Genomic DNA, 11,557 nt, shown 5'->3' with positions numbered 1-11,557 from the left:
AATCGCTTATTGCGAAATTTGTGATTTTTTATTCTTTAGTCTTAGTTCATAAATTACATACTTTTTAAACCACAAATCAATAGAATTAAATCTGTTAAAAAAATATATAGAGAAAGAATAAGTGTACCTTATTCTCTTGTACAACATATGCAGCATCGAATATCTGAATTATACAAACTAAGCCTTTTGCAAAGGATATCAAGACTAGCTTCACTTTTAACGTTAAAAATATACAATTTCATCATTTTCATTTTCTTTTTAGTTGCATATTTAACAGATGTTCTCATAGGATCCACTGATTCTTATGAAATTAAATACATGACATTAATAAGAATAGTATAATAGTTTCAGCAAGAGTTTACATTTAAATTGTTGTTTAATAAACATGTCAATAACTATTACATAATAATATTGACTCTAATGGCATTAACTATTATAATATAAACTGTAGTAGTTCATCTATGTATACAAATAATTATTTGCTCTAAATCGCTAGAATCTTGTAATTGTATCATTTATGTGTTCTGTAAATCTCTCGAAACTTATAAAATATCCACATTGTCACAATTCACGATACAATACGTTAATATTTTATTATAGCTTAATAATAATCGTGTTAATGAATTTTATTTTTTAAACTTCCAATCCCATGGCACGCAAAGAACACCGTCACTCATAACAGAATAATAATGAGTAACCCAAAGCATAACACCTTCAAGAGATGGTGCTAGATTTTTTTTATGTAAAAGCAGTCGCTCACAACATTGTATCATCAGATCTGGTGTGATGCTATCATCTTTGTTGAGTGTGGTTAAACCTAATTCTTTGATAGTCTTTTGATGAAGTTCTCGTTCTACATGTTTTATGCTGCAACAGATATATATATTTATATAAGTAATAACAACATTTACACTAATCTAAATTCAATCAAAATGTATGTTATATATTTTATGAAATTTCTTACTTATTATAATGATGTAATCTTTTTGTAGCCTCTTCTAAATTTTCAGTAATGAAATTCACTAAAAGGAAGCTTGGACACGACGATGGTACGATGAATTGTCCAGTCGGCGATAACATCAATGGACCTGCTTCACTACACAGAATCATCAAACACATTTATAAAGAAATATTTGTGTATACGAGATGGAACAGCTGTTTACAAACAGATATTTATATAATAATACTAACGCTTCGATGACAATTTCATAGGCTGATAGACTGGCCGGCCAAGAATTCGGATACTTTCTCTTGCCACGATAATCTGAGAGTGTAGTTGTGAATTGTCGTAGTTGTCGTTCATACTGGCCGACCATTACTTTAGGCATGAATTTCCTGCACATATAGAGCACTCTGAGCTAAACATAACTCAAATAATATGATGTATTACGCACCGTCGACCGACTTTAATATCGAGGAGTACTTGGGACACTGCCTTCTCAAATGCCGGCAATTTCATTAATACAGCATCATGTTTTTCTACGTTTTTTATTAACTACGAAAATCAAAAGAGTTAATACATACGAAGGCAAATTTTTTCTAGAATTAAATAATTTTGCAACTTACGTCGAGCCAATTGTGCCTGACTTCTCCAGAATTTAGCATAACATTGCCTTCTAAACTGATACCAGTGTCATTTGCGAATACGAGAGTCCGATTTCTTAATACTTCCATGGATTCTGGATGATGCTCTGCTAAAGCCTGGAAAGCTAATAAACAACCACGATAATGAGCGATATTCCACCCGCAGTCCCAGATAATATCCTTTAAACCTAAAATTTTGCACAATATTTTTTCCAATTTCTCCACTTCCTCTCTCGTTGATCTGCATGCCTCCAACTTTACATGCACCTCATTGATGTGTTTATCCAAATAAGCCCTAATAAAAAAACAAAAAATATTATTAACAATAATTGATATTATTTTAACGTTGTACATACTTTAATGTATCTGGTTCTGCATTAATCTTTTGTTTCATGATTATCGATGCATAAATGGGATCATCTTCCAATTCTGAAAAATCGATCCTTTCTCCATAACGTCTTTGTTGCCAAAATTTAGATTTGTACTTTGTGACAGGAGGCTTCTGTTCCTCGATTTTATCGACAAATGTCGTAGGTAGATCGCATGTTTTTAAAATAGATAGTATTGCTTGTCTTAAATCTTTTTCTTTCAATTGTATTTTCACAAGTGTAAATTTACCAGCTTTCACTTCTTTCTCATTTTTAGAGCGCAAGTAAAAAGGTAAGACAGTTGGTCGTATAGGTTGCTTCTGTTGTAGAGTTTCTAAGATTGAACTCAATTGTTTCAGGGAGTTTTCATTCACTGTCTGTAAAAAGCATATTATAATTAATAAAAATATATACAATGTATATACGTGGGTCGTTTGATAAGTTTGGTAAATTTTCGTGAAATTGCGTCACAATCCATTTGATGATGCCTCATCAGCCTATTTTTCCGAAGGTATTAAAAATTGGAAATTTGATGGACTAAGTGTATAGACCTCGATGGAGACTATATTAAGAAATTACATAAATTTTTTTAAAAATAACGTGTTTTATTTTTTACCAAACTTATCAAACGACCCTCGTAATGTTATATTGTAGACATTTAAGTTTGTAAATATTAAAAATTATTAAAAAGGGAGATTTTAATATTTAAATAATCTATGGACTATATAAATGTTATTTAACATTGCTCAAATATAGCAATGGAATATTAATTGATTATGAGTAAATAAATATAGAGTAATGATAAGTATCATTTCAATAATCAAGTACAGGCATGTTATCTTTCAGAATGTATTTTTCTATCCTTTATCATGCTAGAAGTGCCAGAATTCTTGGTAGATCTTATATCTCTGTTTGTATAAATAAATATTTTTATCAGGGTTGAAGAGAAAAAAATGTCTATATTCTCAAGAGGCTCATTTGGAAAAAAACGTAAAATACACTGTATGATAAAACTCATTAGACATTTTAGAAATATTTTAAAAATATAAAAATAGAAAGCTGAAATTAAAAAGAGAATGTATTTTTAATTCATCTTTAAATTTACTATTTTAAAAATTTTCTCGAAAAAACAATATTTATGTTAGAATATTTCCCATCTTAAATTTAGCTTTTTTCTCTCTTTTAAAGTTTATATTTAAAATCCACTTTGAGAGAGAGAATGTGAGATTTATAATTTAAAACAGAAATTTATTTATATAATTTTACGCGTTGCATTATTCCAATATGGGAGTATCTTGATGATTGCATTTTGTACATTTATCTTACTTTTTCAAATGTGTTTTTATCACGTCACGCGATACATGAAATCATAAATAGAATTGTTTCGAATTATAGATAATCAAAAGTGACTAATCAAAGATAACATATCTTTTGTTAATTGCTGTAATTATAATATCCGTATGGATTAAACCATTATGGTTCATGTTATTTATACGCAAACCGTAGTCGCATTTTAATTACATGTATACAGAGGAAAACGTATTTATCACCATTAAGTGTGTAACATAGATATAAATAATATAACATAATTATATAACATTATAACGATATAATTATATAACATTTAATAATTATAACATTTATAACATTTTATAATTATATAACATTATAACGATATAATTATATAACATTTAAAAATAATAAAATAAAATTATAGTAAATGTAATAAAATAAGTCGTATAATTTTATTTTATTATTTTTAAATGTTACATATGTTTTTTTTAACGTTATTCGAAATTATACATTTAATTATAATAAATCATAATTACGATAAATACGTTAACACTTAATTATACATGCGTGATTTATTTTATTATATTTATTATAATTTTCTTATTTTACTATAAAAAATATATATATACTCCAATGTTAAAATTCTGTCAAATTCTCAATACATGCTAGAAAATTTGGTGTTAATTCGATGTCCTTGACCTTTAGACAAATTTAATAATAATTATACATATTAAAAAATTTCTACGAGAATATTTAAGAAAAATACATTAGTTGTTTCAACCTAATATTTTTATTCTTTTTTTTTTCAGACACAGAGTAGATATGAAATATCATCGACGTAGCTCACGTGGTATCTCAGCACGGCTCTGTTCACGCGATCGTCTCATTGATAACGTGATAAGAAAACAGCTGATTGTCAATGTGTGCGATGGTAAGAAAAAATATATTCGAGTAACCTTGCGCGCGCACGTGTGCACGCGTGCAAAGATGAAAAAACATTCCGTCGTAAATGAAATCATTTCCTCGGGTGTCTAAAAATAATATCGTGCGTTGTGTCACGCCACGTTAACTGCTGACTCGTTCGCAGACCAATCGACGATTCGCGTACACCATGTATACTTGACGCATTCGAAATGAGATAGACGCGCGTGAGAAAAAACAAGATAAAAGTGCACAAACAACACACGATTAATATTCAGTTTTAATTGCATTTGCTTTTTTTCCTCTCACTTTCATTTACCTTAAAGAGAGTCATTGTTTTTACACGAGTCATTGTTTTTTACATTCTAGATGACAAATGTGTATTCAGAACTTGGTAAAAAACAAAAAGAGAAGCAAGAGAAAGGAGACAAAGAGAACTCAGAGCTAAAGCTGACTCGATCCTACCTATTGAGAAGAAGATGTAAAGGACTTCGGTGCGAGATGTACTTAAAGTAGCTATCTCGAAATGCTCACCCTTTGCGTGGGATACTGGCCGAAGAGGTCGGGATGAACGGTGAAGTAAAACGGCCTCAACGCCGTGGAAATTTCGCCGGTGCTCAGGGCCCTCACCGCGTCCCTCCTGCAAAAGCTGTCAAGAAAGAGCTGTCAGTCCCGGCGGCCGGATACTTGTTACGTTATCGCGAAAATTAACAAGAGTCAAGCTCCGAGAAAGCTTGACACTTGGTTCCGTTACCATCTCCCGAGCGTCGTACAATACATTTTCGCTATCGCATCTCTCTCATGTCGCGAATCTTGTTTACGGTTAATATCTGAGTCCCTCTCTGACCTTCCTCCTCCTTCTATTCTTCCTTCCGCGTCTTCTATTCCCGGAGGAAAAAAATGTCAGATACGTCACGACACGTCGATGACCATCAATTGACCGTCGAGACGTGCTGTCAAAAATACACGACGCAGACGACACGTATCGAGGCGTACTTGCGCTCAACTGCGATACGATACGCCTGGAGAGAGATGACCGCTGATAAATATAACAAAAACAACGATACGAACGCGACGGTGGTGAACTTGAGAGACTGATGCGACCGCGGTTACAACCGTGCGTCGATAAAACTGATATGACAGCTGATAACGGAGTACGAATTTACGATGGTCTCGGGCGACTTCTTTTCAATCCTATTTCAAACCGACATTTTATCTCGCCTTCAGACTCCTGTTTCTCGCGCCTCAGCTGATTATAAATTAAATGATATAACGTAATGTGCAATCGAGGATTTCCAGAAGTAGTTACTCGAGAGAATTTTTTCGGATGAAAAAATGATGGATTTTCATGAAAGGAGCAATTTTTATATTTTCAAGTGTCATTTCTAAACTTTATTCTTAGCTAATAATCTCACAAAATAAATAAGATTAGTAGCTATATTTGCACCTTGAAGGGAGAAACGAAGAGTCTAAGCAAATCCTGAGCCAATCCTCAATCCGCCAATTGATATCAATTGATATCGGTGGCGCGCTTAGCGTTGAATCGCGCGCTTGTCAATTGCGCAGGCTGTCGTATCGGCATATCGCAATCATATCGGATAACGGCGAGCAATTTTGCGGTAAAGGATGATACAGGACGTTATTCTATCCTGCAGCCACGCAAAAGCGCATTTTCGCGAATCGCTGACACAGCCGCAATAGAAGACACGGGTCTCCTTGTCAGAGATAGAGCTTCGGCTTGACAGATACCGAGTCTGGAACTTGTCACAACGCAGAGGTAGAGCGCAGAGCCGCGTTTATCACTCAACATTCCGATTCGAACGGCTGCGGGCACTCGAGAGATGAGTCGTCACGAGTTCGCGTAATTGAATTAATTAAACATTATTAAACACATAATAGTGAATTAAGTTAGTTGGAGTATAACGTTCCGTATCGCTTCTAGTATTTATAACGGTAAGTAACCTTGTCACCCCCGTTGCAAAATGTCATTAATCGCCACGTGATTGATCGTGTGCCTCGCAAAATTTCTCAATATTCATCTTTGTTACGATATCGGTTTTTATTTTTTCAGCGATGTCGTGTATCGTTAATGATGATCGTTGAATGACCCATACATGTATGTGAAGCGAAATCTCGTTCTGTCTTTCCCCTCACGTAACGCACATTCTTTGTCTTTGTCCACGTGAGAAACGTGAATGATGCATCTCGTTTTTTCCTATGATACATTTTACAACAGCTCATTTTCTTTGAGCGACATGGAGTACGATAGTTCCCTGTGATTTATGATTTCAGTTTTGGATATGATATAATCAATACATGTAAGTAACACTTAGATGTAGTAACACTTGTGTCAATATTGTCAACTGTAGAGTATCGAGATGTGATATAAGATGCATGATAAGTTGTTACTTTACAGAAGAAATAAAATTGAGGACGTTATTAGGGATCCATGTATAATAAATATGTACTGACGTGCACTGCAGCGTGTGGAATCATTGTTAGTATATGTTTACTTTGTTATTTTTATTTGTTTTCTATTTTTCTTTGCTTTGTAATCCAACTTTTGATGTTACAGCTAAGGTGACCCTTGGTTTTGTCATGCGGAATAGATCAATCAGTATAATTTTTGGGTCCCTTGTCTTATGGGCTGTGGCTACATACTTTTTATTTTTGGATCAGCAATCAGTTGGCAAGGATCAGGATAAGGTAAATGAAAAAGATATTATGATGTTATTACAATCTATCGTAAAAAAATATATAATAATAACTATATATATCTTTGCCCTTATGTTCTTAGGATAAACTGTCAAATCAAATTAGCAGATTAGAAAAACAAGTAAAACAACAGATAATTATAAATAAGGAGCTTCTTAAAGGAATTGAGAATAAACGTCGTAAGAGTAAGATCAATTTAAATAAAATTATACTCTATCATAAAAATGCTATCATAAAAAAGACAGATAAAAAATACACGATTTGTTGTTTTAGAAGAATATGAAAAATCAAATGCTGCCCATGTATCAATAGATGAGATTGAGACAAATAAGAATAAAAAACATGAAAATAAATTTGAAAGCGTCTTATTGCAAAAGATTGAGAATAACATTGATCAGAGAAAATCTAAAAGTGAACAGAAACCAACACAAGATACTTATATATCTGTAATATATATAATTTATCTATCTATATAATAATTTTACAAAATTATTTTGTTTTTCAATTATTTGCCAAATATAATTACAATTCATAAATATATGATCTTGCAAATATCTGATTCTCAAATTTTTTTTTCAATAGACTGAGACAAATCACGAGAGCACTACTCTGAAGCAAAAACTACCTGATGGATCTCCAATAATAGCTATTTTGGTTGTTTCTTGTAATCGTGTTACAGTAGACCGCTGTTTAGAGCAATTAATAAGATTAAGACCTAGTAAAGAACAATTCCCAATAATTGTATCGCAGGACTGTGATCATCGACAAACTGCTGATGTCATAGCAAAATATGGAAATCAGTTATTACATATAAAGGTATATATATCATTTAATATTATTATATTTGTGTTATATAAAAACTTTTTATTTTCTTTCAGTGCATATATTTTAATTTATATTCTCCTATGAATTAATATTATTATCCTTATTTCAGCAACCTGATCAATCAGATATTGAAATACCACCTAAAGAAAAGAAATTTAGAGGCTACTTTAAAATCGCACGTCACTATAAATGGGCGTTGAATCAAGTATTTGTAAAGCTTGGATATAGTACTGCAATTATTGTTGAAGGTATGATTAATAATTAAATCTTTATCAACGTAAAATCTAATCAAGTATTTTATCTAACAAACAAGATATATATTTCTGCAAGATAACATCTAGATGGGATTAATTTACTCTTTTGATTTTTATGTAGATGATTTGGACATTGCTCCAGACTTTTACGAGTACTTCCTGGGGACTTATCCCCTATTAGTAAATGATAGCTCTCTATGGTGTGTGTCAGCGTGGAATGATAATGGTAAAGCCGGCTTGGTGGACGAGCATGCGCCACATTTACTTTACAGGACAGATTTCTTTCCTGGCTTAGGTTGGATGCTTACACGCGATTTATGGTTGGAGCTTGCATCAAAATGGCCAAAGTCGTGAGTAATTTTATCGTATATTTATATATTTTTATTTATTATATATATATGGTCTAATTATTTATCGATTTACTCTTGATAATACTCACCCTCATAATATATTTTTTATTTATATAGATATTGGGATGATTGGATAAGGCAACCTGAACAGCGAAAGAATAGAGCTTGCATCCGCCCGGAAATATCGCGAACCAGGACATTTGGTAAACTTGGAGTTAGCAAGTAATTATCTATTTTTTTATTTTCTTTATATATTTATATTTACATTAAAACAAAGCACTGTTAGGCAGATATACTAATTTCATAATTTGAGACTAATATAATTTAATCAATACAATTGCATAATTTGATCAATACAAGCAGTAAAAAATTTGTTTTATTTCTAGTGGCTTATTCTTTGAAAAACATTTAAAATACATCAAGCTGAATGAACAATTTGTGCCTTTCACCAAGATGAATCTATCCTACTTGCTAAAAGTAAGGAAGCGAATATTAGATTAGCAAGTATATGTTGAATAAAAATAAAATACATATAAATTATTATATAATTTCCACAGGATAATTATGATATAGCTTTCGTCAACCAAGTATACCAATCAACAGTGGTTAGTTATACAGAATTAAAGAGTGGGAATATAGTTGCTCCCGGTCCGGTACGGATACCATATTATACTCGTCAATCGTTTAAAAATACCACCAAACTGCTTGGTTTAATGGATGATTTCAGGGTAATGTATCTTTTTAATTAGGATTTGTATTTCATATAAGTAATACTCGAGATTCTGTAACACGATATTACAGAGCGGCGTACCTAGATCCGGATATCGCGGTGTGGTGACGTTTTTCTATAATGGAAGACGTGTACATTTAGCACCGAGTGCAAACTGGAGTGGTTACGATATTACATGGAGCTAACACATAATAATGCTTTACATGGACTTGTAGATTGCATAAGAATGCATTTCTTCCTTGATATTCGATTAAGAATATTGGTTAATTAAGTGAAAATGAAATATTTATGTGACATACTATTATATATTTTGCATAATTAAAACCGGTATTACATTTTTTGAATGTGACTGGTTTTAAATATGATCTTTTTTGCGACATATATTTTAAAGATATATGTATGCGCTTTACAAAAATTATATCCATGTTTCTTGGAATAGATTTGAATGACTGAGAAAGAATTATGAATATATTAAAAAAAATTATTGTTAATGATATTCATCATGTTTCATGTATATAAAATGCTGTAGTAATATTGATAAAGCAATACTGTTTTCATTAATTACTAGGTATCTTCCAAAACAAAAATATGTTGATATATTTTTGTTCAGTTTGACAATTAGTTTTGTTATAAAGTTGATATGCGACATAAAACAAATGAAATAATTTTATTGAATAACTCGATCAAATTAAATTTCTCTTATCTTTCTTATCCTGTTATCCATGAACTATATATTCCATCATTTTGTTCCCTATATAATCTGCTTTAACTTAATTTAAACTGAGTCTTATATATACAATTAAAACTCGACTAGATGCAAAAGTATTTTTTAGAATATATTAGTATAAATTTAATAATATATTTATATTTTAATATATGGGTAATTTTATATTAATTTTCTATGATTAAATGTTTATACATATAATTGAAGATACAAGTAAAAATATTATATTGCTCTATATTTATATTTGTACAAGTTTTAACAACAATAATTAAGCGACTTATCACTTTGTTGTTACAAATTTATATTCACAAGATAATATACAATAGCAAGTTCTATTCATTTTTGTATGAAACAAACGTGCCTACAATATTCGGAAGCATACTACAAATTGCATATGCTCGATTCCCTAATAATTATTTAATTATTTGATAAATGTTGCGAATATAATTTTTGCAGCGTGACCAAAGTACTAATGATATTTTTCAAGAGACTTAAGATTTATACCAAAAGCGATTATGATATTTCGCTTTCTCACGTGGTACGTCTTGTGATAGTCCAGGAGTTGGATCTGGAAATATTATAGGCTCATCCCTTGGCGGTGGTCGTGGTCTCGATGTATTGTGTACTTTGGCTTCGCAAAAGTATCCAAAAGGTGGACGTTCTATATTCATATTATTCTTAACACAATCATCCAAAGCAGCTTGTGTTTTTCGACATCTAAGTGACATTTATGTTGTTACATTATTGTGACTAGAGATTTAACTTACTTTCTTCTTTTTACAACAGATAATGGGATATAAAACGTACTTATTAAGATCTAGCGTTCCTGATGATCTCTCGAGACAGTACATGTATGCATTAAAATCTTCCAGGCAGTGTTTCTTCATTTTTTTCAGAACATCCATTGCACAAGCAGTCACGTGTTTTCCCTCATCGAGGCAACGACGTGGGTCGCCTTCTTCTTCTCTACATAACATAAATTCCTGAAGAAGAAATAAATTTATCATAACTAAGATGACTCAATCGAATATATATTTTTGAGATACATTTCAAATTACAAAACTAATTCTATAATTTCAGAAATTAAATATTTGTAATAAGATATAATTCTTTATACATTCAGAATAATTTATCTTGTGTATCGTGCATAATATTAAATTCAATTGTATATAATTAAATTGAAATTAATTTACTTATAAATTATTTTATTTCCAGAATTGTATTGAAACTAGCAACCACAGAAGTTGTTTCAAAGAGAAAAAAGGAATCGTACGAAACATGAAATTATTATTTACATGTCAAACGCAACTACAGAGGACTTGGAACACATTATGTAAGCCTTCGGAGAGATGGCTAAAGACGCGGATAACCGTAAGTACATTTCGACGGTATCATCTCGAGATTCGATCGTCAGGTAACTCACATTGTTGTACCACTCGCAGGCCTTGCCGATGTAAACAGACGCGGTCTGGAGGACCGGCCAGCTGACATTCAGCTCCTGAACGTTCAGCTCGCTCTCCTCGGGCAGTATAGTCTTCGCTGTCGCAGCCATACTTCCTTATTACAGCCTTGGCGAGGTGACTCCTGATTCGACGTCAGTCACCAATCAATCGTACGGGACGTCTCGATCGACGAAGCTTCCCTGTGACTTTTTTTTCAATACGAAATTGCCAGCTGCATCAGACGCTCTTAAACACGAATAAAACCAGGAACGTGAAGATAACCTAACATCGAGTGTAATTTCGTGGTGTGATCGACCATATGATTCCGATTCTTGCGACTTATCGACATTC

At 32.0% G+C, this 11,557-nt stretch overlaps 3 protein-coding genes across 5 annotated transcripts; 1 reads left to right on the top strand and 2 right to left on the bottom strand.

The window, feature by feature from the left end:
• LOC105257571 (T-cell activation inhibitor, mitochondrial) lies at positions 1-5,181 on the bottom strand. Of its 2 annotated transcripts, none has more exons than XM_011268285.3 (8): positions 4,921-5,181; positions 4,701-4,815; positions 1,941-2,329; positions 1,567-1,879; positions 1,395-1,495; positions 1,192-1,353; positions 965-1,096; positions 1-867 (listed from the first exon to the last, which is right to left on the bottom strand). In XM_011268285.3, exons 1-8 carry the CDS (start codon positions 4,944-4,946, stop codon positions 627-629), a joined length of 1,479 nt encoding a protein of 492 aa, XP_011266587.1. In that variant the 5' UTR covers positions 4,947-5,181; the 3' UTR covers positions 1-626. The 2 variants fall into 2 exon arrangements, with proteins under 2 accessions (XP_011266587.1, XP_011266588.1); XM_011268286.3 differs by having other exon boundaries at positions 1,192-1,335.
• Positions 5,182-5,446: 265 nt separating this feature from the next.
• Positions 5,447-9,715, top strand: LOC105257572 (alpha-1,3-mannosyl-glycoprotein 2-beta-N-acetylglucosaminyltransferase). 2 transcript variants are annotated; one of them, XM_011268289.3, is made up of 13 exons: positions 5,447-6,119; positions 6,238-6,484; positions 6,583-6,663; positions 6,742-6,872; positions 6,964-7,066; positions 7,158-7,327; positions 7,464-7,697; positions 7,816-7,954; positions 8,082-8,310; positions 8,428-8,532; positions 8,697-8,787; positions 8,868-9,038; positions 9,112-9,715. In XM_011268289.3, the coding sequence occupies exons 4-13, from the start codon at positions 6,765-6,767 to the stop codon at positions 9,223-9,225; spliced, it is 1,464 nt and encodes a 487-aa protein (XP_011266591.1). In that variant the 5' UTR covers positions 5,447-6,119; positions 6,238-6,484; positions 6,583-6,663; positions 6,742-6,764; the 3' UTR covers positions 9,226-9,715. The 2 variants fall into 2 exon arrangements, with proteins under 2 accessions (XP_011266591.1, XP_011266589.1); XM_011268287.3 differs by having other exon boundaries at positions 5,565-6,119; positions 7,155-7,327.
• Positions 9,716-9,992: 277 nt separating this feature from the next.
• LOC105257573 (NADH dehydrogenase [ubiquinone] 1 alpha subcomplex subunit 8) lies at positions 9,993-11,521 on the bottom strand. Its single transcript, XM_011268290.3, has 3 exons — positions 11,188-11,521; positions 10,572-10,747; positions 9,993-10,481 (listed from the first exon to the last, which is right to left on the bottom strand). Exons 1-3 carry the CDS (start codon positions 11,314-11,316, stop codon positions 10,256-10,258), a joined length of 531 nt encoding a protein of 176 aa, XP_011266592.1. The 5' UTR covers positions 11,317-11,521; the 3' UTR covers positions 9,993-10,255.
• Between the last annotated feature and the right edge of the window lie 36 nt (positions 11,522-11,557).

Source organism: Camponotus floridanus, unplaced genomic scaffold (genome assembly GCF_003227725.1).
Source record: "Camponotus floridanus strain SB8 unplaced genomic scaffold, Cflo_v7.5 scaffold28, whole genome shotgun sequence".
Taxonomy (NCBI): domain Eukaryota; kingdom Metazoa; phylum Arthropoda; class Insecta; order Hymenoptera; family Formicidae; genus Camponotus; species Camponotus floridanus.
The sequence above is the reverse complement of the archived record's forward strand: the minus strand, read 5'-3'. Positions and strand labels throughout refer to the sequence as shown.

Excerpts from the sequence above, each read along its gene's own strand:
- LOC105257571 (XM_011268285.3), bottom strand. The coding sequence starts at position 4,946 with ATGTATTGTACGACGCTCGGGAGATG. Across the intron at positions 4,816-4,920 it reads TGTACGACGCTCGGGAGATG|CTTTTGCAGGAGGGACGCGG; the intron begins GTAACGGAACCA and ends CTTTCTTGACAG. Across the intron at positions 1,496-1,566 it reads TCAGGCACAATTGGCTCGAC|TTAATAAAAAACGTAGAAAA; the intron begins GTAAGTTGCAAA and ends TGATTTTCGTAG.
- LOC105257572 (XM_011268287.3), top strand. The coding sequence starts at position 6,765 with ATGCGGAATAGATCAATCAGTATAATTTTTGGGTCCCTTGTCTTATGG. Across the intron at positions 7,955-8,081 it reads TACTGCAATTATTGTTGAAG|ATGATTTGGACATTGCTCCA; the intron begins GTATGATTAATA and ends ATTTTTATGTAG. Across the intron at positions 8,788-8,867 it reads ATCTATCCTACTTGCTAAAA|GATAATTATGATATAGCTTT; the intron begins GTAAGGAAGCGA and ends TAATTTCCACAG.
- LOC105257573 (XM_011268290.3), bottom strand. The coding sequence starts at position 11,316 with ATGGCTGCGACAGCGAAGACTATACTGCCCGAGGAGAGCGAGCTGAAC. Across the intron at positions 10,748-11,187 it reads CCTGCGAGTGGTACAACAAT|GAATTTATGTTATGTAGAGA; the intron begins GTGAGTTACCTG and ends TTTCTTCTTCAG. Across the intron at positions 10,482-10,571 it reads GGAACGCTAGATCTTAATAA|ATGTCGAAAAACACAAGCTG; the intron begins GTACGTTTTATA and ends AATGTCACTTAG.